General features: G+C 44.1%; 1 protein-coding gene across 1 annotated transcript; it reads right to left on the bottom strand.

Moving 5' to 3' along the window:
• Window positions 1–687: 687 nt before the first annotated feature.
• On the bottom strand, window positions 688–16315 carry FAM110D (family with sequence similarity 110 member D). The gene is made up of 2 exons (XM_061596621.1): window positions 16220–16315; window positions 688–3844 (listed from the first exon to the last, which is right to left on the bottom strand). Exon 2 carries the CDS (start codon window positions 3579–3581, stop codon window positions 2487–2489), a length of 1095 nt encoding a protein of 364 aa, XP_061452605.1. The 5' UTR covers window positions 3582–3844; window positions 16220–16315; the 3' UTR covers window positions 688–2486.
• Window positions 16316–27770: the final 11455 nt, after the last annotated feature.

Here is a 27770-nt window from a genome sequence, read left to right as displayed (position 1 = left end):
GGTGTAGTGGTTAAGGTGTCGGACTACGACCTGGGAGACCAGAGTCCGAATCCCCACACAGCCACAAAGCTCACTGGGTAACCTTGGGCCAGTCACTGCCTGTCAGCCTCAGAGGGAGGCAATGGTACACCCTCTCTGAATACCACTTACCATGAAAACCCTATTCATAGGGTCGCCATAAGTCGGGATCAACTTGAAGGCAGTCCATTTCCATTTCCATACTAGTTATGTCCATTAACTTCAGTAGGCCTACTCTGAGTAGTACTAGCATTGGAGACAACCCTGTTGTGATTGGCACCCACAGCACTTTCTCAAGAATCCAAAAATGCCCACTGCCCTAAAAAGTTGACCATCCCTGACACCACTTTGAGGCCCTGAAGTGCAGTGGAAGATGTGTTCCCGTCCTCAGTGTTGAGTAAGATTCATTTGCCAATCCAGTCAGGTTCCGCATATGGAGTGGGGAAGGATAAGTGCCATCTTTTTCTTCACCTCGAGCAATGCAATGTTTCTGTCTGCCCCTGTGGACCCCACAGAAAACCATAGAGTACCAGACCATTGTCATAACTATTTCACTCAAGTTTTGTGGGAAGATGCTGAAGTTGAGGGACTCATGGTTGAAGGAGATGGCTTGTTATGGCATTTCTGCCAAAAATACCAGAGGTGGAACAATTCTTCAAAAGCTTCACTTTTATTAAGAATTCAGAAATGGGGTAACATTTCTTAATTGCAAAGAAGGCATTAGTTGGCCTCAAGAGTTGTGGAGTGTCCCTCAAAAGTCATCAGTCTGTGGACCGTTAGCTACAATGGATATGTACTACCTCCACTGTCAGAGACAATATGTGTCTGAATACCATTTTCTGGGAATCACAAGTGGGGAGAGTTGCTGTTGCACTCAGGTCCCTCTTACTATAGGTCTCTGGCTGGCCACAGTGAGAACAGGATGGTGGACTAGGTGGGCCTTTGGCCTGATCCAGCAGGACTCTTCTAATGTTCACAGCTGTTTACTGACAAATAGGTTGAGCTCATCTTTTAATACCTATTCATAAAGCTAACCCAATCAGCCTTGGGCCATCACAGCTAGTCTTGCAACCAAGGAAAGGGATACAAATGTGATTTTGGTTTTGAATATCTGGAGAACATCTGAGAAAGGAAGGCATGCAAGGAAATGGAATCAGGTAGAGGGCTGGAGCCTGCCTTAGAGACTGTGCCAGAATGGATAGGGCTCAGGTTTCATTCCATGGAGTGACTCACCAGGGGTATGTGCCAAAGGTTAGATCTCTGTTTGTCTAGCAACCACAAAGTGTTTTGCCCAGACCACACAAAAATCACCCAGCCTGAACTGACACTTGTGTGCACCCCACCAGCAGTGTGGGGGGGGAGATGTTCCCCAACAGCTGATTGCTCGTAAACACAGATGGGCCAAGCCTGAGCAACGATTAGTGATACTACTTATGTATCCTGTTAATCAACATTTTCATTACATCCTTCATGGAACCTGGAGGTTATCCCATGGGATATCTGGGTTCTAATAAGGCTTTATGATCTCCTGTTAATCACATCTGCATCGCATCCTTCCTCTATAGGACTTGGAGGTTATGCCATCTGGTTGTATCTTCATAACAACCCTGTGAGGTGGGTTAGGCAGAAAGCATGTGACTAGCCCCCCAGTGAGATTCATGCCATGTGGGGATTTGAACCCAAGCCTCCTTTGTCCAATTCCAACATTCTAACCACTATACCACACCAACTCTGGATAACTGTAGAAGGAAAAGGAAAAGATTTATCCCGCTCTAGGAATGGGAAACCTATGGCCCTCCAGATATTGTTGGACTTCAGCTCCTATCAGCCCGCATCAGAGCCAGGGATTGTGGGAGCTGTAGTCCAGCAACATTTGGAGAGCCACAGGTTCCCCACCTCTCTTGTAGAATGTGGTCTCTTTCTGTTGGTAATCTCCACTCACAGCTGGAGAACTCCACGGCAATATGTCTCTTATTATTTGCATTTATGTCCCACCTTTCCTTTCTGCTCAAGGTGGCCCACATGGTTCTTACCCTCCTCATTTTATCCTCACAACAACCCTGTGAGGTATTTTAGGCTACGAGAGAGTGACTGGCCCAAGGTTGCCCAGTGACCTTCATATCTGAGTAAGGATCTGAACCCTGGTCTCCCAGGCTCTAGTCCAGCACTCTAACCACTACACCACACAGGCTCTCTCATGTATACAGTCAATATGGGTCTGTTTGACAGCATCCGTCCTACATATACCCTGCACCTCAATGCCACGGTGAGGGCCACTCCTGGCTACAGACATCCGGTCTTTCCCTGCTCAGCTTCCCATGAAGGAAATGCTGCTTTTCCCCCAAAATAAGAACTGGGCCCTCACACAGGCACATGACTGCCCTTGCAAGTTTACAGGGACACAGAGGCCCAACCAGCCAGCCCTCCCCTCTTTGTGACAAGAACTGTATTTGAGGCATTTTTTCTGTTCATACTGTGGACTCTTTGGCCACAGACAGGGCCTGCTGGCAGCTGTACAGCCATTTAATGACACGGGCATTTCGCTCAACAACAGAGACTGAAGTGAGTGGCTTCTCGTCCAGCTCTTCAGCGGGCACCTCCTCTTCGCTGAGGGAGAGACAGTCATCCTCAGAACTGGCTGACCCCATGCTTCCCAGGAGCACGCAGGAGGGTCCTGTTTCCCAGTTCCCGGGTTTGAATTGCTCTGCTCCCAAAACCTCCACCAGCTTCCGGTCCAAGCCGCAGTAGTTAAAAAAACGCTCTTTCTCTGAGAGAGGGAGAGAGTAACTCAGCACCAGCTCTCTCTTGGAGTCCGTTGGCCTTGGGCTCGCAGAGGAAGAGGTTTGATCCATATCCAGCTGGGAGCTAGGCTGGTGTCCCAGGCTACATTCAGAGGCATGTCCCGCCGATGTCCTCACTACAATGTCTACTGGACTTACAGTTCTTGCTCCCTCCTTTTCTGCTGGCACCCAAACCATCGGAGTCTCCTCTTGTGTGACTTCCAGCTGCCCGTCTCCCAACATGCCCCTGGAGGAAGGGGAGGCACTATGACCATCTCTCAGAGTCAGGGCCCCCTGAAACAGCCATCTCACTAGGCTGTAACCCTTGGTGTTCTCTTTGTTGACAACTGAGCAGTCTCGTTTCTGCCGGTAGATGACAAGAGAATCAGGCCTCAGCATGCGCCTGCCACCCCCTCTGCGTGCAATGGGTGACTGAGGAGAAGGAGGCGGCTTCTTCAGCTCAAGGCCATCTTGGCCTACCTGAAAGAACTCATTTTTTTGCTGGAGGGTCAAAGGTCTCCTGCCGCAAGGGGACGACTGGAAGGTGTAGCAGAGCAATACGGGCTCTTGACGACTGTTGATCACTTGCTGGGATTTGACATATTTGGCCTTATCGGCCTCCAGTCTTTCCACTGCGCTTGGGGTCCGTCCCCCGGTGCTCACCTCCAGCTGCTTACGGAGGTAACCTGGCCCTCGGTTGAGCAGCCCAAGAGGGGAAAGTCCTTCGCCTGGGGACAGAGGCCTCATTTTATATCCACAATGGTCAAGAGCAGGATATTGCATGCAACCTTCAAAACCAGCTTTGGAAGGATAGTCACGTCAAGGGGGCAAAGAGACGTTGCAATATCAAACGGTGGTTGCCAGAGCTTTGTTCTAAACTGGGCTCTAGATCAAGAGTTGATGGTTTTATCACTCTAGGTTCTGGCTACTCCTTCAGAATCTACAGATGAACTCCAATGGCAGCCAGCTTCCTACTTCTTGTCATTAAGATTTCAGCCACGCTGTGAGTAGAGGGCTGGATGGGTGTCAACAGGTCAACAGTTGCTCTGGAAGCAGAGAAAGTGGTTGATTAGTGAAATAATACAAACCCAGAATATATTTTGTAGGAAATGACTCTAGAATGATGAGAACTGTTGTATGTTTGTATATTTGTTTTTAATGTTTTTAATTGTTGTAAACCACCCAGAGAGCTTTGGCTATGGGGCGGTATACAAATGTAATTAATAATAATAATAATAATAATAATAATAATTTTTATATTAGTTTTTTTAAAAAATGAAGTGGGCTGCTGTTGAATGCTTTGATACACTGCTGACATATTACAGATTCAGGAGTTTGCCATGTTCTGACTCAGTTACATTGGCCAGGACATGAAATGTTGTATGAGTACTTACCTGGAAGAAAATCCCACTTAGTTCAATAGGAATTATTAGTGTCCAGAACTGCATGGATTATACATTTTGGCCATGTAAGGATGACACAAACATGATTTAGAACAGGGGTTGGGAACCCTCCAGATGCTGTTGAACTACAAAGCCCATCATCCCTGTCCACTGGCCATGGGGCTGATGGGAGTTGTAGTACAGCAAGATAAGGAGGGCCAAAGGTTTCCTACACCTGATTTAGAATGAAAATATGTATTGAGTAGGAGACATAATGAGCAGGTTGTCGTATGTCTGTGAATGCCATTTCCCAAAATGGCTACTGGCCATCCTCCTGTAGCATCTCTCTCATGAACCCTTTTTAATTTTTTTAAATTAAATTACCACAGCTTAATGCCAAAATAGGCTTCTAAACACTTTACAAAGTGTGAACAACAGTTACACAAATGTTAAAATACAAACATCCATAATTAAAAGACACAATAAAGCAATCCTATTAAAACAACCATGGGACCAACACCCATAAGATTTTATTTTGGAAATATGTCAGTTGCAAACAAAATTGCAAGCTATGTTATTTTCCATTAATTTACACCTACATCTTTCATTATTTGCAATATTATGTAGCTCCTAAAAATGTACTCTGCACTCTATGGTGTGTTTGTGTGTTTGTAAATAAACAGTTTCCAAATTAGATTTTTACAACTGGGAATTATATAGCAAAAGTAGTATCAAAATAAAAATATTTTAATAACTTCAAATGGCTCACTGATACAGATTTGGGGGTGTTACTGTTGGCTTTGTTACACGCAAAAAATATAATTTGACATTAAGGACGGGGAGAATTTTGGTTCAGTTCACATCTGTCAAATTCACACTTTCCAAAACAATATGAAAACTGAAACATAGCCATCCTTCAATATTTGCACTTATCCAAATCTTGTGATGCAGTTCTCCAACCAAGCAATGTTTACAAAAATGCATATATTAGGGGGAAACATGCATAAAAATGAATATATTTGTGAAAATATACAAAAATGCATTATATTAGGAGAAAATGATTGCAAAAAATGTGTACATTAGTCAAAACCGCATACAAAATGAGCTTATTAGGACAAATATGGACTAAAACACTGAAGAATTTTCATGAGGATTTTTTTAAAAAAACTGCAGATTGCTGCAGAACTAAATTTAAGACTGGAAAAATTAGAAATGGAAAGGACCCAAACGAACAGATCCTTCCATCCCTAGTGCTGGGAATTGTAGCTCTGGGAGGGGTAAACTACAGTTCCTAGGATTCTTTGGAGGAAGCAGTGTGCTTTATTTATTTATTTATTTGTTTTATTTAATTTCATTTATAAACCGCCCATAGCCAATGGCTCCCTGGGCAGTGTACAACATACAATAATACAATAAATGAACAAAATCACAGATAAAAATACAAATTCATAATAACACTAAATGATATTAGCATAGCTAAAACATTAAAACAGTAAAGTACATAGAAATATATTAAAATGCCTGGGAGAATAGGAAGGTTTTAGCCTGGCGACGAAAGGATAGCAGTGTAGGCGCCAGGCGTACCTCCTTGGGGAGACTGTTCCACAATTCGGGGGCCACCACAGAAAAGGCCCTAGATCTTGTCATTACCCTCCGAGCCTCTCGGTGAGACGGTACTCAGAGGAGGGCCTTAGATGTCGAACGAAGTGTACGGGTAGGTTCATAGCGGGAGAGGCGTTCCATCAGATATTGCGGGCCCACACCGTGTAAGGCTTTATAGGTCAATACCAGCACCTTGAATCTGGCCCGGAAACAAATCGGCAACCAGTGCAAACGGGCCAGAACAGGTGTAATATGTGAGGACCACTTGGTCCTCGTCAGTAGTCTGGCTGCTGCGTTTTGCACTAGCTGCAGCTTCCGAACCGTCTTCAAGAGCAGCCCCACGTAGAGTGCATTACAGTAATCCAATCTAGAGGTCACTAGAGCATAAATGTCCTTTAAATGTATGGTGTGGATGTGACCTCAATATCTGAAAACCAGGTCAATACACCTGCCCCAAGGAAGGTGCAGACAAGAGCCAAGACAGGCTCCAGACAGCAACACTTGAAGTGGGACCAGGAAAAAGAAACTCTGCTGGGCATGTTGTCAAATGGGCTCAGTGATTTTTTTGCAGAGGTTCCAAAAGGAAGCCAAGCAGGAAAAAATAGAGGAATCTGCAATCTTATCTCCATGGTCTCAGACGTCCCCAGAACAAAGCAAACACAGCTAATGAAAAGGCTACCTTGCACTACCCTCCAGGCGGTCGGTTATAAGCAGCGAGTGGCAAAGTCACAACAGGGAAGCCAAGCCTGTGGCAGGAAAGCAGAGACAGCAGGAGGTTGGAAAAAGCTATGGGGGTGTCATAGATTCTTCTTCTCTTCTATGCAGCCTGGAATAATCTCAACTCCTAAAGGGGTTTTAGCCTGGGTTGGATCACGGTGTCTGCTTCCTTTCCAGAAAGGAATGCCAAGAAACTCAGGAGGTGCTTTTGGACAGGATGGACAGCTTTTGATCTCAGGGCCAGCGGGGCAGAGCTTGATGAGTCCAGGGGAGGGGCACAGAGGAAATATGGCAGGTCACTGGTAGAACCTGATAAGCAGGATGCAGTCATCCACTGACTGAGCATGGAAGAATTGGAAGTTCATTGGCGTGACATATTCCAGGACTGCTAACCCAAGCTGCCTAGGGCACTGCTAGACTGGTGTTTCTGTGAGGGCAGCTTGTCACTGATGCATTTATTGCATTAGTGGTGGATTTGAACTGGATCATCCAGATGCCATTCCTCTTCATTGGTTCTGTGATGCTTCCACAGCATTACTGCATCATTGCCATCTGGAGGGGGCACTCTTGCACTAAGGTGCAATAGAAGTGGCACAAAATAATAATAATCCCAGAACATTTATAGTATAAAAAGTTACAGAACCTCAGCCAGATGTTGTGGGACATGCCCTGATTGGAAATGCAGCAGTATGCCAGCCCTGCAACTTTGGCAGGCACAAAGAGTCTTGAAAATGGGATTGCGTGTAACTGCCTGGATGTCATCATGAGCCCAAGTCATCAAGAATGCATATTTAAAGAAAAGGATCCCTGGAGGGGCCCCTAATCAATAATACAGAATGAGGCGGCTACCAGGGCTAGAACTAGGAACCTTTGGTTCTGGGTGTAACTACTCCCCCACGCCACCCCAATGTGGTGAGCTGTCAGCACAGAACTGCAGCTTGGAATATCTTCCAGCAATAGAGGTCACGTCCACATCATACATTTAAAGCAAGTGGCTTCCCCCAAAGAGTCCTGAGAACCGTAAAGGGTGCTGGGAAAACCCCTCATGAAGCTACAGCTACAGTTTCCAGGATTCTTTGAGGGAAGCCATGTGCTTGAAATGTGCTTTAACTGGACGGTGTGGATGTGACCAAAGTATTCTCAGGCTCTGGACTGGCCTCTCCAGGCTGGTCATTGGGTCATCCTGGACAGGAAGGGCTATAACAAGCTTCTAGTGTGGGTCTCTCTGGGTCTTATGTATATATCTCTGTGTCCCTTGGCTCTGACTGACTCCCTGGCTCCCCTCTGACAGCTGCATATGGCTCAGCCTTGACAGGCAGTAGAGGCTTTGAGGTGGTACAATGGACTATACCACATTTGTTGTTGTTATGTGCCTTCAAGTCGATTTTATCAGTAATTTTAATGTATATTTTATGCAAATATACAGGTTAGAGGTTTTGTTGTGGTGGTTATATGCCTTCACGTCGATTATGACTTATGGCGATCCTATGAATCAGCAACCTCCAATAGCATCTGTCATGAACCACCCTGTTCAGATCTTGTAAGTTCAGGTCTGTGGCTTCCTTTATGGAATCAATCCATCTCTTATTTGGTCTTCCTCTTTTTCCACTCCCTTCTGTTTTTTCCAGCATTATTGTCTTTTCTAGTGAATCATGTCTTCTCAGGATGTGTTCAAAGTAGGATAACCTCAGTTTCATAATTTTAGCTTCTAGTGATAGTTCTGGTTTTATTTGTTCTAACACCCAATTATTGTCTTTTTCGCAGTCCATGGTATGCGCAAAGCTCTCCTCCAACACCACATTTCAAATGAGTTGATTTTTCTCTTATTTGCTTTTTTCACTGTCCAACTTTCACATCCATACATAGAGATCTGGAATTCCATGATCTGAACGATCCTGACTTTAGTGTTCAGTGATACATCTTTGCATATGAGGACCTTTTCTATTTCTCTCATAGCTGCCCTCCCCAGTCCTAGCCTTCTTCTGATTTCTTGACTATCTTCCAACAAGGTTGGTTGGATATGCCTTAATGATTCTTTTAATTCAATGGAGAAGGGCCACAGCTCAGTGGTAGTGGGCCCAGGGTCAATCCCTGGCATTTCCAGGTAGGAGACCTGAAACCCTGTCTGAAACCCTGGAGAGCCACTGCCGGTCAGTGTAGGCAATACTGAGCTAGATAGAAGTGTCTGACTCAGTACAAGGCAGCTGCCTACATTCCTAATTTCAGTTGTCCTACAGTGACCTTTTCCCTTCAGGTTACTTCCTGCTCCCAAATAATTTCTCCCAAGCTAATTTGTGCCTCTGTGTGTGCAAACCACAAACAATCCCTATGCATACACAAGAGCAACAATAAAAAAGAGCGTTGACAAGGCAAAGATTCCCTTGGTTTTGCCTAGTTAATCATTCCCTGCGCTCAGGAAGATACTAAATAGGGTCTGTCATGGCAATGGACCACAGATACTTAAAAAAAAAACAAATGCACGATGTAGGGTCTTCACCTCTTCTCCCCCCCTCTCACTAGCCATTGATGGTCTTTCAGAATAGAGGACACACACCCTATTGAGATGGGGTAGGAATGGGCAAAGGGGCAGAAAGCCAGAGAATCACTGACTGTGTGAAAGGGCCCTCAGTACCGAGGTGGTAAATGCCGCCTCCTCCTCCACTCCCCTCTCACCAAGAAATCACAGACGGTTACTTTTCTAGTAGGAGAGTCACAAATGGTTCAGGGCAAGACCCACTTCATCGTACAGAGGGAATGATCAGAAGCCAATAGAGCACTAAATTGGATTCACACCCCAAGTATTTGGCACATGCAAAGTGGCCCAGAGCCATTTGTCTCTGGGAAATGCACCTGGTATTTCCTGCTACATTAATCCAAACAGACTTAAGAGTCCTCAGAAGCAAAGAAAAAAGAAACCTCACCTAAGCACACTTGGCCACTTGCTGTATGCAAATGATGTGAACGTGTGGTGTTAAGTGGGGGGGGGGGACACGTTTGCAACTACTGTTAGGAACAGAGGATGCTGCCTAACGCCAGATCAACCAACCGTCCATCTAGTTGTAAGTATTTTGGCTGGCAAGTTGCTCTCCACCATCTTAGGCAGAGGTCCTACCAAACATCACCTGGTAAACCTAAGATCCTTTTCACTACAGATACTGGTGACTGAGCTTGGAATGGTCATAGCCACACCATACATCTAAATCACATTTACAGCACATGGCTTCCCCTAACGAACCCTGGAAACTGTTGTTTGTTAAGGGTGATGGGAAGTATAGCTCTGTGAGGAGTAGGGAGGGAAGGAGCCGTTGATTTCGGTTCTCTCTGTTTCTCATTTTTTCCAATCTTACATTCAGTTTTCTGCATTTTTGCAGCGATCCACTATTTATTTATTTATTTTAAATCCTCATGAAAATTCTTCAACATCTTACTGTGCATTTCTCCTCATAAACACATTTTTGTATGCAGTTTTGACTAATGTACACACTTTTGCAAACAATTTCTCCCAATATAATGCAATTTCATGTAACTATTATATTTGTTTTTATGCACACCTTCTCCTACTAGATGCAATTTATAAACACTGCTTGGTTGGAGAACGGCATCACAAAATTCTGGGAAGTGCAAATTTTGAAGGATAGCTGTGTTTCGGCTTTCATATTAGAAACTGTAAATTTGAAAGATTCGGCTGTAAACACAAACTGAATCAAATTACTTTCCCATTCCTATCTGGTACCCAAGATCCTTTTAAATGGAGATACTGTGACTGAACCTGGGACCTTCTGCATCCAAAGCAGATGTTCTGCCACCGAGTTATGGTCCCTTTCTCAGATAAGTTATTTAAAGGTGTGGCTCTTTTCCTGATTGCATGCGCCCATCTGGGAATTGAACCCAGGACTTTTTTGCACCCAAAGCGAGAATCCTACCTCAGACCTACAAGCTTGATAGCCTCACTCACTACCTTTAGCCATGCCCATATAGTACTCTTCAAAGTCTGCAAAGACTGTTGGCCATCTCCTACTTTAAAGAAAAGGCATGAAGCAATATTATTTAACAAAAGTACCAGTGATCATGTACTGAATGCCATTTCCCTCCCCATAAAGCAGGCGTAGTTAACCACAGGCCACATTCCCCCTTTCTGAGATTTTTTGTGGGGCCCAATATTTGTCATTTAAAAATACATAAAAAGTGTCAAGTTTCTAAAAATATTTTTGACTACTCCTATGGATTCCCTGCAGTGACGCCAAAAGTTTTTTTTTGTGGACTGCTGAGACTCCCTAATTCCCCCCATCCCCCCCCAGTTTTTTGTGGCCTTCTGTCCTACTTTCAGTCTGAACTTTTGAGGAGTTTAAGCACTTTGGACAGCTCCTTTGAAGGTTGGACTAAAACCCTGAGTGGACTCCGCCGCCCCACTGACATGGAGCCACCAGCCATCACTGCCCGCTTTATCTATGGAACAAATGGCATGAGAAACACCCAAAGAGACTGTAATGTTCATATGTGAAAATCCTCTGGGCCAGACAAGAAGCACCGTACATCTGATCCAGTACTGCCAAACCAGATTGGGAAGGGATGTAGCTACGTGGCAGAGCACATTCTTTGCATGCAAAAGTAACTCCATCAGTTGTCACGTGGCAGCAGCTATTCTGTTAGGCCACAGCAGAGGGAAAGAAGGGAAGCAGGCCACTCCATCAACAAGTTTGGACTCCTCCTCTCTTTGAACCGTTTCCATTCTAGCCGCACATTACAATGACTGCTACAGAACTTTAAGAATCGGTGCCTGAGTTTGCTTTGCCCCTCTTCCATCCCAATCCCTTTTCCTTTTGTGTTATGTCTTTTAGATTGTAAGCCTGAGGGCAAGGACTTATGGCTGATCTTTGTAAACTTCTTTGGGAGCCTTTGCTACTGAAGAGCTGGCTAAAAATGCTTTAAATAAATCTATTTTTAAAATCTCAGGTTCATTCCTTGGCATCTCCAGGCAGGACTTGGAAAAACCCCTGCCTGAAACTCTGAAGAGCCATTACCAATCAGTGCAGATAGTGCTGAGCAATGTGGACTAATGGTCTAAACTTCCTGTGGACACAAGTTCTCAAATGTAGCCCTCCATGAATCAGGTGAGCATTTCCCCCATCCTTGTTGCTCAAGACTCTTCAATTGTGGGCACGGAGGAAAATCAAAGGAGAAGCCTCATATGCAGAGAGCATTTATTCTGCCACCAAACTACATTACTAATAGGGCCATCAAATGTCCATCCAAGTGGACAGGCTTCAAACAGAGCGTTTGCAAGTGGGTTGAGCAACAGTCTGGCAACTTGAGACATCCAGTGTGTGCATCAAATGTTAATCCTTGCACAGTCCTGCCGAACCACTTTCCCATAGCTTACCAAGAGCTTATTGCAAGAGAAGAGGAAGCCCACTGGCTGTCCCCATTGCTCCATACCTTGTTGTAGCAAACAGACCAGCTGTTTCCTGAGTCGTCTACTACCCACTGCTGCCCACTGCCTCTTTCCCTTGAGCAACTTTTTAGTTTACTCTCTGTGTGCACATCCTTTGGGTGCTTTTTTTAAAAAAAAGAGTTTATTAGTAACAGTACTAAGGCTGTGTACACACCATATATTTTAAGCACACAACTTCCCCCAAAGAATCCTGGGAACTGTAGTTTACCTCTAACAGAGCTACAATTCCCAGTATCCTTAAAAAACTACAGTTCCCAGGATTCTTTGTCATGCACTTGCATTTATACTTGTTTTGACACTGTTTTAAATGCTTTTTTTTTTTTTAAGTTGCTTTGAGTTTCACTTTTCTGGAAAAAAAGTGACTAATAACAACAACAATAGTTTTAAATGTATGGTATGGATGCAGCCTAAGTGTGCACAGTTATCAGTGCAAAGAGGGAAACTGCATACCCTGGGAAAGACCAAAATCCCTATGGACAGCCCCTAATCTGGGCCCCTTTCCTTGTCCTGCAGGGCCAGCCTTACTATTAGGCAGAGTGAGGTGACCACTTCAGGTGGCAGATGTTGTTGTTGGTGGGGTTTGATGGAGACAGTGCTCTTTGGACCATTCTTCCTCAGCCCCACTCCCATTCCCATGCTTAAGAACAGATGAAAAGCCTGCTAGATCAGGTCAATGGCCCATCTAGTCTAGCATCCTGTACTCACAGTGGCCAATGGGAAGCCCACAAGCAAGACCTGAGCACAAGAGCACTCTCCCCTCCTGCGGTTTCCAGCAGCTGGTATTCCAGCGTACTGCCTCCAACAGCGGGGAGAGAGCATAAACATCATGGCTAGTAGCCAACAGACCTCCAGGGTCCCTCCAGATGACCTATTTATTTAGCATGCATTCTGATTTGCTTGCACAATCTTGCCCAGCCGAGGTTAGATCATATCCTGTCTTTATTGAACATTCATGCTGACGCGTTTGCTGGACGGTTAAACGACGATAAGCATTTCTACCAATTTGTTTGTGGAGTGTTTAAGGCCTTCCTGTTAATAATTCATACCATACGTTCAGAGGATTTCCTGTCACTTTCCAAACTGCAAAAAGTCTGGTTCAGTGGGTAACTTTGGGTAAGCTGTTGTCTTTCATCTTGTGCTTTACTTCCCCTCAACCCAGGGGAATAATACACAGCGTCCCTTGAAGGGTTGTTGGCAGGATTTCCAAGCTAATGTATGTGAAGCACTATCTGGCTTAGCACTGTCCATCCCAACTGGCAGTAGCTTCAGACAGGGTAGATTCCCAGGTCTACTCAGAGATGCCAGGGACAGAACCTGAGACGATCTTCATGCAAAGCATGTTCTACAGCTCTTAACCAATAGAATGACCTGACAGGGTCTAATTCCAATGCCTGTCCGTCCCCCCCATCCCAGTTTTTGTTCCTGTCCCATCACTCCGAGCAGCACCAATCACCTTTTTCTAGCCACCCTTTTAATTTCCCACAATACCCCTGAGCAAGGCTAGTTCTGGGACACTGTGGGAAATTTAATGGGTGATTAGACCTGGCCACTCAGTGCTGCCGCTACACTTTGTGCTCAAACCTAGAGCCATCTCTGAATTCATATGCTTCTAGGTGTATACCTATTTCTTTTTTTAAGTAAACACTTAAAAGTGGACCGTATGAATGAAGCAAAACACTTGTTAGGAAACATGGATCTCAAATAGTTCCACCCAGACAGGCAGGATTGGTTGTAGCTGCCTGTAATTGGTTTACCCACTGACAGTTCCATGCATTGGTAACCTTGAGGCTGGATTACTGCAATGCACTCTATGTGGGGCTGCCCCTGAGACTGATCTGGAAGCTCCAGCTGGTGCAAGATTTAGTGGCAAGACTGCTGATGGGGGCAGACAGCCAACAGCATGTGACGCCTCTGCTTAAACATCTGCACTGGCTGCCCATATCCTTCCAGGCCAGGTTCAAGGTTCTGGTGTTGATATACAAAGCCCTGAACAATTTGGGTCCTGGATTCCTTCAGGGCCTCCTGAGCTCTTATATCTCAGCCTGATCACTGAGATCACCTAAAGGAGCGCTGTTATTGGTCTCAACCAGAAGTCAGGTGTTTAATGTCATTGGTCATATGCTGTGGAACACTCTTCCAGCAGAGATTTGGCAGACATCCTCACTTTTGACTCTTGAAGACCTTTTTATGCTGACAGGTCTTTATAGATGTTTAATTTATAGATGTTTAATGATTAGCTGTAGCATTTTTTATTGTGTTTTATGTTTTAATGTTGTACACCATCCTGCTGTGTTATATGGCAGTACAGAAATACTTATACCAATAAATTAGAATTCAAAACGTATCTGTGCTGCCATACAATTTGTAGAATGACCCTAAGAGGAGAAGACCCATCTCTGGGACCCTCAGCCAGCTTTCGGTGCCAGGGGGGAAAAAGTCATCCTCCAAGCTACAAAACAAGACCCAAATTACTGCTGAACTTTTTGCCTCTTGAATCCACAGCTATAAATAAGCACGCCTGGGGCAAGCAGTTACTCTCCGCCCTGGCTGGGGCACACCCTCCAGAGATGGATTTTTAACTACAGGGCAGCCCTGACCAAATGGGATAGCTACGTGTAGCAGGCTGAGAACAGAGAAGAACTCAAAGCGCCATTCTAGCCAGAGGAGGCTCATGGGGAAAAGAGAAATTCCAGTTTGCAGGCTGCTAACCATGGGAAATACCTGTTAACAAAGAAGATGGTTTGTGGAGTTCTGTTTCTAACAGGAAAAATTAAAAAAAAGAGTCTGGTGGCATTAGGCACATAGGAAGCTTGCTTATATTGAGTCAGACCACTGGGCCCATCTAGCTCAGTATTGTCTACACAACTGGCAGCAACTGGCAGGTTTCAGGTGGGGGACACTCCCAGCCCTGTCTGGAGATGCCAAGGATTGAAGCTAGGATCTTCTGCATGCTAAACCGCTATGTACAGCCCTTTCCTAATGAAGATGATAGCTTTACAGATCTATTGTTGTATCTGAAGCTCCTGTGGACTAAACTCTGTTTTCTCGCATACATAAAAAGTGTCATCCTCAAATTTATGAAGTGGGATTTATCCACTGACTGCAGGGATTTATATCATTTCAAAATATATATAAAAAAGTTAAAAGATAGACAAAAGCAGAAGGTAAAGATGGTGAAAGGACAGAAATGTAAAAATTCTTTTGTGGCAGAGTGGAGGAGCTTTACTACATATATTAATGTAGCAGATCCCCTCTAGGATGCACACCTTAACGTTGTGAGGGGGCTTGAGAGTGTTGAAGAAGCTAAGAGCAGACAATAAAAACTAGGTTCCCAAGGCTTTTCAAAATTAATGGAACTTATAAAGGTGACCAAATAATAACAACTTATTATTTGCTTGTATATTAAATTGCAGGAAATATTATTCTACATATATGTTGTATGATTGGATGTATGATTTATTTTTCCAAAATGAATAAAAAAATTAAAAAGACAGACAGACTAGATGCAGCAGAATCTATAAGAGCAACAACGCCGACATAACAAAGCAAACACACAACCACATCAGCAAGGATCAAATAAATCACAGCCACAGCCCTGTACACACAGTTTCCTAGGAGTAAGCCCCATTGAGCTCAGTGGGGCTTACTTCTGAATAGACACGCACATGTCTGAATAGACATGCCCCTGAAATCGAACAGCTCAGAGAAAACAAGTTCTTCACCTGGTACCCATAAAATCCAGTATCTGAACCTCCCCATTTAGTCTACCAAAGGTTATGTATCCGTTACAGGACAAGACTCCTTTTTGGGAAGTGGGGGGTGGGGAAAGCGTTCATTGAGATGGAAACTCTACATTTCATTCAAATTCATAAAGAACCACAACACTCCTTTTAGTATTTCCCCCCCCCCCAGAGCAGGAAGATCAGCTGTTCATCCAAAGGCATTAAGTGTGCACCCATACACAAACTCTTAAGCACACCGCCCCTGCCCCCAGAACTATTAGGGGTCTGCTCCCAAACCATCTGCTTTGTATGCAGTAGGTTCCCCAGGTCCAATCCCCGGCATCTCCAGGTAGAGTTGAGAATGTACCCCTGGTCAGAAACCCTGGAGTGCCGTTGCCAGTCAGTGTAGACAATACTGAGCTAGATAGGCCACCTCAGGTTTCACTCAGGATAAGGCAGCAAGCATCCTCGGTTCCCCCATCACCTTGGCTAACTGGATGCAGCCTCTAGAGGCAGGTGTGACTATCCCCAGAGAAGCACACGCACCTTTCAACCCCGGCCAAAGGCATGACAACATCGGTGAGCCTTCAAGCTGCCGCTTCTCCCATCCAGCAAAAGCGTGCCTGCCGTGCCTGCCGGCTGGCCTGACCACCAGAGTGAACTCAGCAACTGCTGCAGTGCTCTGGCTGGTAAATATGGGCTGTCAGGGCAGGAAGACACAAACCCGCTCCCTCCCCCCAACCACCCTGCCTTAACCCTTTCTGAACTGCCCCTGCAGGCTGTCATTAACCCCTCCCATGCCACAGTCTTTATTTAAAACCCCCCAAAACCCTTCCCACATTTCTGCAGAGAGCATTAACCCAGGGCTGGGGAGGCCGTGCGGGGGGGACACCTCTACAAAAAGGTTTCTGCCTCCCACTAATGTTTTTTTTAACAATAAATATATTATGGGGGTAAATCTCCTCCCTACTTTTTTTGGCACCCCCTCGCAAACTTTTAGGCCTGCCATGGGCCCACATTAACCCTTCAGCTTCCCACACATACTTTTTTTGCTGCACTAATAAATTGCATGCTCTGAGGTCCTGTATTATAAAATGTGGATGGAGAATGGGGGGGGGCACTTACTTACATATTTGATAATAACAGAACCTACCTCCCACTCCAATGGTTCTCCTAAACCCGTGCTGCTGCCACCATTTAGCCTCACTTATTCCCTCTGTACTCTTCACTTCCCAATAACCTGGTAACTGTGTGGTACAAAGCCAGTCAGATACAGATATTATATTTAACAAAGGTATTTGCCCTTATTTATTATGAGATTACTGTATTAGGAGCAGAAGTTTTTCTGGCTACTTTGAAATAGCGCTTTATCTTACAGTGAATATACATTTTGTTAGTGACACTTTAAATGACAGCAGCTTATATTCAGCTATTAATGTTAAACTAAGGCCACATTCATGCCATTCATTTATTCCACTGTTATTTCATTTTAAACAGTCATAGCTTCCCCCCTAAAACACTGGGAAGTGTAGTTGGCAAAGGGTGCTAAGAAGAGACTTGTTCTCCCCACAGAGCTACAATTCCCTACATGGTTTAACAGTCAGCCCCTCTTCCCAGGGAACTGTAGCTCTGTGAGGAGAATAAGGGGGTCTCCTAACAACCCTTAGCACCCTTTGCAAACTACACTTCCCAGGAATCTTTGGGGGAAGCCGTAACTGTTTAATGTGGAATAATAGTGGAATAAATGTATGATGTGAATGTGGCGTAAGACCCTATGAAAACAACACTTTAACCAAATTGCCCTTTTGTTCTCTCCTCATCAAGCCTCACCACACAAACCTCTGTTATGAGTGCTATGAGTGAGGGCAGGAAGGGGGAGCATTGTTTTTGCATTTCCTGCACCTGCAAATTGGATGTAAAACTGATGTGTCTCACATCCACACCATGGGTTTTATTTATTTATAAATATATTTGTAAACCGCTATTTCCAGTAGTGTAGTAGCAAATTTAGAATCACAGGCTCCCTTCATGTTAGTCACAACCATGCCTCCCCAACTTTATGCTTCTGGGTTAAGAATGAGACCCTTTTTAAAACTTCTCCCGCAACAACAGATATACATAGCAGCCGAGCAGCATGAAAGGGGATTGTGTTAGATGTTGAGGAGAGCCTTCTCAGTGGCTGACTCATCTCCTTTCACTCTGATTGGCTCCAATCAGCAGGAAAAGACAAGGAAACATGTTAGAAGACTCTTCTCCATGACTAACGCACTCCCCTTCCATGCTGATTGTCTCATAGGATGCTAGAGACGTAGGGACCCTGTTGAGACCCTGTTCTGAAAAAAATAAGGGGTCTAAGTCCCCCCAACTCCCTGGACGACTACACCCCTGGCTATTTCATAAAAAAAACCCAGCTGTTTACAACAAATAAAAAACATACAGTAAAAATCATTAAAAATACAGTAAAAACAAAGGTTAACTATTGTAAAAAGATATATAATTAATTGCAGGGGTGGGAATTCAAAGCAGGGGTGGCAACCCCTACTCTAAACAACCAAACATCTGAAAGACCACCTCCATCCCTACAGACTCTCTTGGGTGTTAAGATCGGCTGAAGCGGCTCTTGTGGTAGTTATGCCACCCACAGACATATGGGGAATGGTGGCCCAGGAAGAGGGCTTTCTTTGTGGCAGCTCCTCAAATTGTGAAACCCCCTCCCCACAGAGGTACGTCTAGCACCAGTATTGTTCATCTTCCACCATACGCTGAAGACATATCTTATTACACTGGCCTTTGACCATTAAGGTGTTTTTGGTGGGACCTGCCTCTTCTGTTTTGCTTAACCTTTATGGTGATGCTTTTGTTTGGAATGGTTTCACTTGTTTTTATCACTGAATAGACTCTTTTATTTGGTCGTTCATTGTATGATTATATTGTTGTAACCTGCCCTGGAACCTTATAGTGAAAAGCGGGTTTTTTTATTTTGATTTGCTTATTACATTTATATCCCACCTTTCCTCCAAGGAGCTCAAGGTGGTGTACATGGTTCTCCCCTCCCCATTTTATCCTCACAGCAACCCTGTGAGGTAGGTTAGGCTGAGAGACAATGACAATCCTAAAGCTTACACAGCAAGCTTCATGGCTGAGTGGGGATTTGAACCCGGGTCTCCCAGGTCCTAATCCAACCCTCTATATAAACAAATAAGCAGCCCGGTATTGTTTGGGACCTGGATGTCTGAAGGCCCGTCTTCTGCTGCGCGAATTTGCCTGCATGTTGGGGAAATGCGATAGCTCAGTGGTAGCGCATTTGCTTTGCATGCAGAAGATCTCAGGTTCAATCCCCAGCATCTCCAGGTAGGGCTGGAAGAAAGTCTGGAAACCTGGATAGCCGCTGCCAGTCAGTGTAGACATTACTGAGCTAGATTGGTCAAAGGTCTGGCTCAGTGTAAGGCAGCTTCCTATGTAATCGCTGATGTCCTCTTGTGGGCTGCCCCTGCTTTTGAAAGGGAGGTATGTGGTAACTGGGGAGAGTTGACGGCACCCTGCTTATCGCATTTACATCCCACCTTTCCTCCGAGGAGTGCAAGGTAGTGAACAAACATGGTTCTCCTCCTCTTAATTTTATCCTTACAACAACCCTGTGAGGTAGGTTAGGCTGAGAGGCAGTGACTGTCCCAAGGTTACCCAGTGAGGTCACATCCACAACCATACATTTAACACACTTTTAAAGCACATGGCTTCCCCAAAATAATTCTGGGCACTGTAATTTGTCCCTCACACAGCTACATTTATATCCCACGTTTTCTTCAATAAGCTCAAGGTGGTGTACATAGTTCTTCCTTCCCCATTTTATCCTCACAACAACCCTGTGAGGCAGTTTAGGCAGTTCCCAGCACCCTTTACAAACTACAGTTCACAGATTGTGATCTGACTAGCACTGACAGGGTTAACAGCCAGAGCCTGTTCTTCTGCCCCTTAGCATATCACCCCCTCCCAGCCAAGAGGAAGTTTTGGTCATACTCTTTCCTGGGGAGATTTAAATTGCAGGAAGCCACAATAGAACCTACAGCAATTGCCAGAGATTGTTTTTGTGACAGCTCTTTGTGAATGCTGCTCTTTAAATTCATTTGTGAATGCTGCTCTTTAAATATATATATATATATTTGCAGTAGAGTTACGGTATCGAACTGAAAATAAAATGAAACAACATTTGAAAGATGTAATCCAGAGATTACTTTTAAGCTGTTCATATGTAACACATAATATACAAAAGAACCACAATATTCCCAGCACAATGTGTATGGTTCAACATTATTTTGTATTTTGTTGCACCAATACATAAGAAAGGTGCTTTGTTTCTAGGGGCGCCTCCAGACATCCTTTTTATTGTGCATTCATGATGATTTGTGCTCATGGTAGTAAATAGGAAGGTTATACATGATCCTGCGTTCAATACTGATTTGCACCTGCATAAGTTTCAGGGCGGATGTACTGCTTTGTTTCAAATCAGTGCATGTCTAACCTATTGCTGAAATCCTGTGACTTTTTATACCACAATTTCTGGGGTGTTGTGGGGTTTCTTTGTCCCACTTCAGTGGCAGTATAGCACAAGAGCACCCCTCCAGACAGCAACCATGCACTGAGGAAACATCACAGAACTAAAAATGCAGAATGATGTGTAAAGGGTCCCCTGTAAATCCACCATCAATGCACAATTATTACACCAAGTACATGTTGCAGAATAAGGTCTGGTAACCTCTAGATTGGATTACTGTAATGCTCTCTACGTAGGGTTACCTTTGAAAACGATTCGGAAACTTCAGCTAGTGCAGAATGCTGCGTCCAGAGTTCTTACTGGGACGAAGAAATTCGACCACATAACACCTATTCTGGCCCAACTGCACTGGCTTCCAATATGTTTCCGGGCCAGATTCAAAGTGTTGGTCCTTACCTATAAAGCCCTTAACGGCACTGGACCGCAATATCTGATGGAACGCCTCTCTCACTATGTTCCTACCCGTTCACTCCACTCGACGTCTAAGGCCCTTCTCCGGGTCCCAACCCATACAGAGGCCCGGAGAACAGTAACAAGATCTAGGGCCTTTTCGGTGGTGGCCCCCGAACTATGGAATGCCTTCCCAGATGAGATACGCCTGGCGCCTTCCCTGTCATCTTTCCGGCGCCAGGTAAAAACCCACCTCTTCACCCAGGCATTTTAATGTATTTTATGCTTTTAATCTTACTTATTTTATTTCTAGTTTTCTTTTACTTTGTTTATATAATGTTTTATATTGTTTGCGCAATACACACTTGCTGTATTTTAAATATTGTGGTTGTATCATGTTGTACACCGCCCTGGGAGCTGCTAGCTATAGGGCAGTTTAGAAATGCAACTAAATAAATAAATAAATAAATAAGGTCTGCAACAAACAAAAACACAATTCTGGAGAACGCCTCAATAAAGCTGACATCGGGTTGCCTTCCTTCCCTCACTCTAATGATGTTGGTTAACTTCATCATTTGAACCACTTGTGACATCATTCAGGCCAAGGTTTATTCTAATGTGCAGGTAGACACATTTTGTGCAGAGTCAAAAAGAAAAGTGTGCAGAAGAGGTTTCTGTGCAGTTGAGCATATGAGATTTAATACTAGGTAGTTTCTAAAAAAGGAATAGATGAGAGAAGATAAAAAGAAACAGAAAATGAAGATAAACACTGGTTCCTTTCAAATCTTCATAACCTTATACTACTGTGTGTGTGTATACTGCCTTCAAGTCGATTCCGACTTATGGTGACCCTATGAATAGGGTTTTCATGAGGCTGAGAGGCAGTGACTGGCCCAAGGTACCACAGTGAGCTTCATGGCTATGTGGGGATTCGAACCCTGGTCTCCCAGGTCGTAGTCCAACACCTTAACCACTTTTTCAGAAAAAATGAGGTGCCGGTATATATTGACATATACTCATGCACTGATAAAGTACTGTAGGTGCTGGCACAGATGTAGCGCACTGCGTGTGGAGGTGAGACGTGGTATGGATCCAAGAGCCGTTTAGAACAGGAATAATACAGGCCAGGCAAGTTTCATGTAAGAGTCTTTACTAGGCAAAGACATTAGAGACATCTTCCTCCATTGACAATTCTTCCCCCACACTCGAGATCCTGCCAGTTCCCAGCTTATCACACACTCAGCTAGCCACACTGACCTTGATTGTCTGGAACTCTGTTCTCACAGTTTAACCCTTCTGCTTCAGGTTTCTCTCTCTCTGCTAAAAACCTTGTCTGTGAGTCTCACAACCTGCGTCACTGACCAACAGCCCCCACCTGAGACTTGCAGACTTCAAAACATCAAGTTACAATTATTACATTTCTACAACATTAACCTTCATTACAAATACATTTCAGTACATGAATTCTTACAGTCTCTATTTACAGTTACAGTTCAGTTCAGTTTCTCTTTATTCTTTATTTACACAAGTTTCACAGATTCATGTTTGCCTTTTATATGATGATACAATTACATTTCATTCTTCAACACAATACTTCCACATTAGATCCATTGTTTCTTTATCTATAGGCCCCTCTTTTTCCCATTCCTCTGGAATTTCATCTGTTTCATTATTCTGTTGTGTAACATTAAATGCAAATCTCTGAGGAGGTTGACCTTTCGTTTTTCTCTCTGATCTCCTGACATTATCTATTTCCATTTCTTCCTCACTTTCAACTTTAGTTGGACCAGCACTCGTACTTGGCATTTCTGTATCATGTGTTGTTATGTCTTCACCTCTCAGTCTTTTAACAGTACGTTTGCCACCATATATTAAATCTGTTAAAGCAGCTTTTAATGGAATTTGCTGCCCGAAAGGAACATCTGCAGCTTCCTGTTTGTTTTCACTCTCTAAGATCACTGTTTGGCTGTGTCTCCAAGGTTTATCTATCACCTTTATGTTTCTGCTTAACACTACTTGTTGTTTCTCAGGTAACCAAACTCTGTAATATGAATTCTGAAATCCCAAAATGTGTCCTGCTTGTGCTCTTGAGTGTTTTGCAACATGTACCCAGCATTTTGCCCCAAAACGTTCTATGTGTGTCACCCTGGGTTTTCTCCCAGTCAGTTTCTCATAGGGAGACATGCCTATTGTTCTGTGCATTAGGCGGTTCTGAATATAAACAGTGTACAGTATACATTCACCCCAATAAGTGTTATTCATATCAGCATCTGCTAGCATTGCTCTCAATGAATCCTGCAATGACCGGTTCCTCCTCTCTGCCGTGCCGTTGGAGGATGGGCTGAAGGGAGCGGTTAGACTTTGAATTATTCCCTTCTTTTCCAAATATGTTTGAAATGAATTACTGGTAAATTCGCCTCCTCTATCTGATCTGATATTTTTGATAACAGCCCCATGTTGTGTCTCTGTTTTCTGTATGAATGCCTTTAATTTCTCTTCTGCATCACTTTTCTTTTTCAATAAGAACACATGTGTAAATCTGGAAAAATCATCCACAATCACTAAATAAAACTTTGCTCCACCTTTTGAGCACTGAAAAGGACCAGCTAAATCCACATGTATAAGCTGATAGGGTTCTGTAGTCGTGCTTTCACAGCTCTTATTTACTGGATTCACAGTCATTTTTGTTTTATAACATACCTCACACTCATCCACATGCTCACAGTGTGTTAACTTCAAATCTTGACTATATTTTGGGGTGTTTTGTATCTTTTGAAAATGTCCGTGTGCTAATTTTCTGTGCCATTCATGGACACAATTCTCATGTTTCTCTTTATTTACTGCTATCCAAGCACACATGTCTTTATCAATCTTGCACTCAACTATAAACATTTTGTTCTGTAAGTTCCCTTGCATGCATATTTCACCATCTTTTCTCACAAAACATCTATCCCCTTCAAATGTAACTTTACAACCTATTTGAGCCAATTTTCTTACTGATAGAATGTTATATTTTAAACCAGAAATCAATAATACATCTGTTAAAATTCCCAAATTACCCATCTTCAGCGTTCCTCTTGCTGTCGCGTTCTGAGTTGATCCGTCAGCCAGATAAAGCTTCTCCTGCGTCGGCTTTGAAGTGTAAAATAAACTAGAGTCTGTGATTAGGCAATTAGACGCTCCACTGTCAAGAAGCCACTTAGTGTTAATCAGTTTATTGCTTTCCTTAGAAACACAGTTCACGCTTGCCCTTTGACTTTCAAAGTCTCTGTAATTCCTCTTCTTTAAACAATGTCTCTGTATATGCCCACGTGACCCGCAAAAATAACATGTTTTAGTCTCTTCCCTGCTTCTTTGATTCCGTTGTACAGACACAGTCTCAGCCTCTTTTAAGTCCATTTTCTTGTTTTCTTGTCTCCTACACCACTCTTGTTGAAGTTTCTGCTCCACAAAGTCCAAAGATAGAGTCCCGTCAGGTTGACTTTCAAGACCAGCAACCAGCACGTCCCATTTTTGATCCAATGAAGATAACAGGAGATAAACCATCTGCAAGTCATTATGATGTACGCCTCGATCTTGGAGCTCAGCATTTAATCTACGAAATTCAGCCAAATGCTCTTCCATAGTCACATCATCAGTAAAACGCATCTGATAAAGCTTCCGTGCCAAACACAGCCTGCTTCCCGCAGTTTGCTGTACATGTGCAGCTCTTAACTTTTCCCACATCTGATTAGCCGTCGGCTCATTACTCACCAGCAACAGTTGTGAATCTGATAGCCCCAGAGTAATAAAAGCCTTCGCTTTCTCGTCTTGCTTCAGCCACGCTGCTGAAGGAGCTGCCGGAGGGGGTTTTTCCACGACATCATTTAAATCCTCTTTAATCAGAACAGCTCTCATTCTCCACTTCCAGCTGGAGTAATTTACAGCATTCAGTCTCTCCATCGGCATCCCGGAAGACAGATTTACAGCCATGTTGCTCACTCTTACTTGCCTCTCACTTGCGCTTTGTTTCTCTCTGCAACAACGCCACTTCACCAGTTCTCGAACCCGCTACAACGCCTCATAATCTGGGCCCATAACCCCTGTAGCGCACTGCGTGTGTAGGTGAGACGTGGTATGGATCCAAGAGCCGTTTAGAACAGGAATAATACAGGCCAGGCAAGTTTCATGTAAGAGTCTTTACTACGCAAAGACATTAGAGACATCTTCCTCCATTGACAATTCTTCCCCCACACTCGAGATCCTGCCAGTTCCCAGCTTATCACACACTCAGCTAGCCACACTGACCTTGATTGTCTGGAACTCTGTTCTCACAGTTTAACCCTTCTGTTTCAGGTTTCTCTCTCTCTGCTAAAAACCTTGTCTGTGAGTCTCACAACCTGCGTCACTGACCAACAACAGAATGGCTGGCATGGGCAGCGAAAAAAGAGGTGCAGGTACTCTGTACTGGTGCGTACTGTCACACGCACAAAAAGCCCTGCTGATAGTATATGATGGGACAAATTACTTGACTAATTTGGGGGCGGGCAGCATGCTGGCTGCTTGTGTGGTAGAAAAAAAAACTTCGAACAAACCTTGATCCAGCCCTCAAATGTTATTTATTCCCCCTCTCCCAGTTGCAAAACCCTTTTGCCGTCTGTGCAGTGTGCAGGGGACAGAGAGCCAAAGAGGAAGAAGCATTCACCATACCTTTACTGAGGTTGGGATCCCGCAAGTCCTGCTACAGGTGAGGCTTCTAAATCTCAACACTGAGCATCTTCCAGAACTGCTGAGTGGTCATTTGACATAGGCTTGCTTTAATTAGCTGTTCATGGTCAGGCTGGGCTGTCCACAGCAGGCAGAGGTGAGCCAGGAGACGCCAGGTATCGGGATCAAAGAGCAAGCAAGAACTACAGGGCAAACCAGACATCAGGACCAAAGAATAACCACGAATACAGAACTTGCATCAGAGGGCAGGCACTGCAGGAGCAGCTTCTTTCTCAAGGAAGGCTTAAGTAATGCAGGACGCCCTTCCTGTCCAGGAAGGTCCAGTGGCCCGCTTGAGTGGGGGCTGCCCGTCCAGGACCTGAAGGTGCTTCACCAAAAAGCTGCCACCTGCAGTTCAAAAGCTGACCATCTTGGGCAGCTCCACAGAAATCCAACAGAACCTGGCAGTAGATAAGACTGCTGGATAGTCTGCATTTATACAATTTCCAGGCAAGAAATCGCTGTGTAGAGATGCTTGCTGAAGCCTGTTCTGTCTGGGCAAGGCCCTCTCGTTCACTTTCATTCATTTCTTTATGCAAAACAACCATCCACTAGTGCTGAGATGAGCTCTTTGGAGAAAGAGTGGAATACTGGAAGAAATAAAGGTATAACTGAGCATAGTAAAGAGGAAGTGGAAAGAAATGTGTGACAATTAGGAATATACTTTGCTGTACAGGAATATACTTTGCTGGATCAGGCCAATGGTTCATCTAGTTCAGCATCCTGTTCTCACACTGGCCAACCAGATGCCCATGGGAAGCCCACAAGCAGGACCTGAGCACTCTTCCCTCATGTGGTTTCCAGCAATGGGCATTCAGATGTATACCACCTCTCTGACCATGAAGACAGAGCATAGCCATCATGACTAATAGCCATTGATAGCTTTATCCTCCATGAACTTGTCTAATCCTATTTTAAAGCCATCCAAGTTGGTGGCCATCACTGCCTCTTGTGGGAGTGAATTCCATAGTTTACAGACTGGAATAATTACAGGAATATTCTGTTATAAATAATGAATGAACCGGAAACCAATACAATAAGAAATACCTATTTTTTTGTTTTATTTTTGTCATACAATTCAGAACACGATCTGGGAAAAACAGATATCAAATTGGCAAAGTTGTTGTATATAACCTCCATGTAAACAAATCAGAATGAATGCTCAATAAATAGCAGTTGTTGTATAATCTCCACATTAACTTTGTGCAAACAAACTGGGATGAAGGGTCAACAAGCAGGCCATCTGGATGAGCCCAATAAAAGAAAATATTTATGCATGCTTACTGTTCAAACCTGGTGGTCTGTTCAGTTGCAGCTCACAAGGGGACATGGAGAAGGTTGCTTACATATGCTGTCCCAACCTGCCATGAAGCTCTTGATCTGTAAATATTATAGCCCCAAATCTGAAATGCTCAGGCCTTTGGTCATAGGATAAGGTAACCTCTGTAGCAAGGAATGCTTATTATAAGCTTAGGGTGGTATGCCCACTACACCCTTTCCTGGACAGGATTAGCTTGGCCACCACAACTCATGCATTGGTAACCTTATGACTGGACTACTGTAATGTGCTATATGTGAATGTCCTTTGAGATTGGTATAGAAGCTGCAGCTGGTGCAAAATGCTGCTGCCAGGTTGTTGAGTGGAGCACCCGGACATGTACATATTAAACCTGTCCTGAGGAAACTGCACTGGCTGCTGATCATCTGCTAGACCATGTTCAAGGTCTTGTTACCTAACATTATCATCATTATTATCATTATCTTGTCATATCATTATTATTAATTGCATTTGTACCCCACTCTTCAGCCAAAAATGATCCCAGAGTGGCTTATACACAATCAGTTAATACAAGACAGTTCCTGCCCGCAGGCTTACAATCTAAAAAACATGACACACCAGGGGAAAGGGGGCAGGGAGGGAAAGAGGGAAAAAACAAACTCAGGTACCAGTTTTTAAACAGTTGTTCTTATAATGGCCAGCTGTCATAGAAACAGTTCAGGGATAGAAGGTGCTGATGGAGCTAGTCTTTCAGCAGAGCTGATGGAATGAGACCTGCTTCTGATCTCTCCCACTGAGGTGATCTGATGGAATGGCTGCTCCCAGGAAAAGGAGGCGTGATGGAGCTGGTGGTTGTTATCTGACATATAAAGCCCTGAACAAATCCTGATTACCTGAAAGACCACCTGCCCCATTTAAACTCATAAGATCACTTAGATCATCTGGGGAAATTTTACTTGTGGAACAGCCCTCTACAGAGTATCACAGGGCAGTGCCCCCAAACGACCTGCCATTGCACCTGCACTGTGGATGGAATGCCCTTGTCTCTGGCATGCATGAAGCATCACCCACTAGTTGCTTCAGATGTCTTTTAAAGACTTATCTTTTTGCCCAGGCTTTCCCTGACCCAT

The sequence above is a fragment of the Rhineura floridana genome, chromosome 15 (assembly GCF_030035675.1).
Source record: "Rhineura floridana isolate rRhiFlo1 chromosome 15, rRhiFlo1.hap2, whole genome shotgun sequence".
NCBI lineage: Eukaryota > Metazoa > Chordata > Lepidosauria > Squamata > Rhineuridae > Rhineura > Rhineura floridana.
The sequence above is the reverse complement of the archived record's forward strand: the minus strand, read 5'-3'. Positions and strand labels throughout refer to the sequence as shown.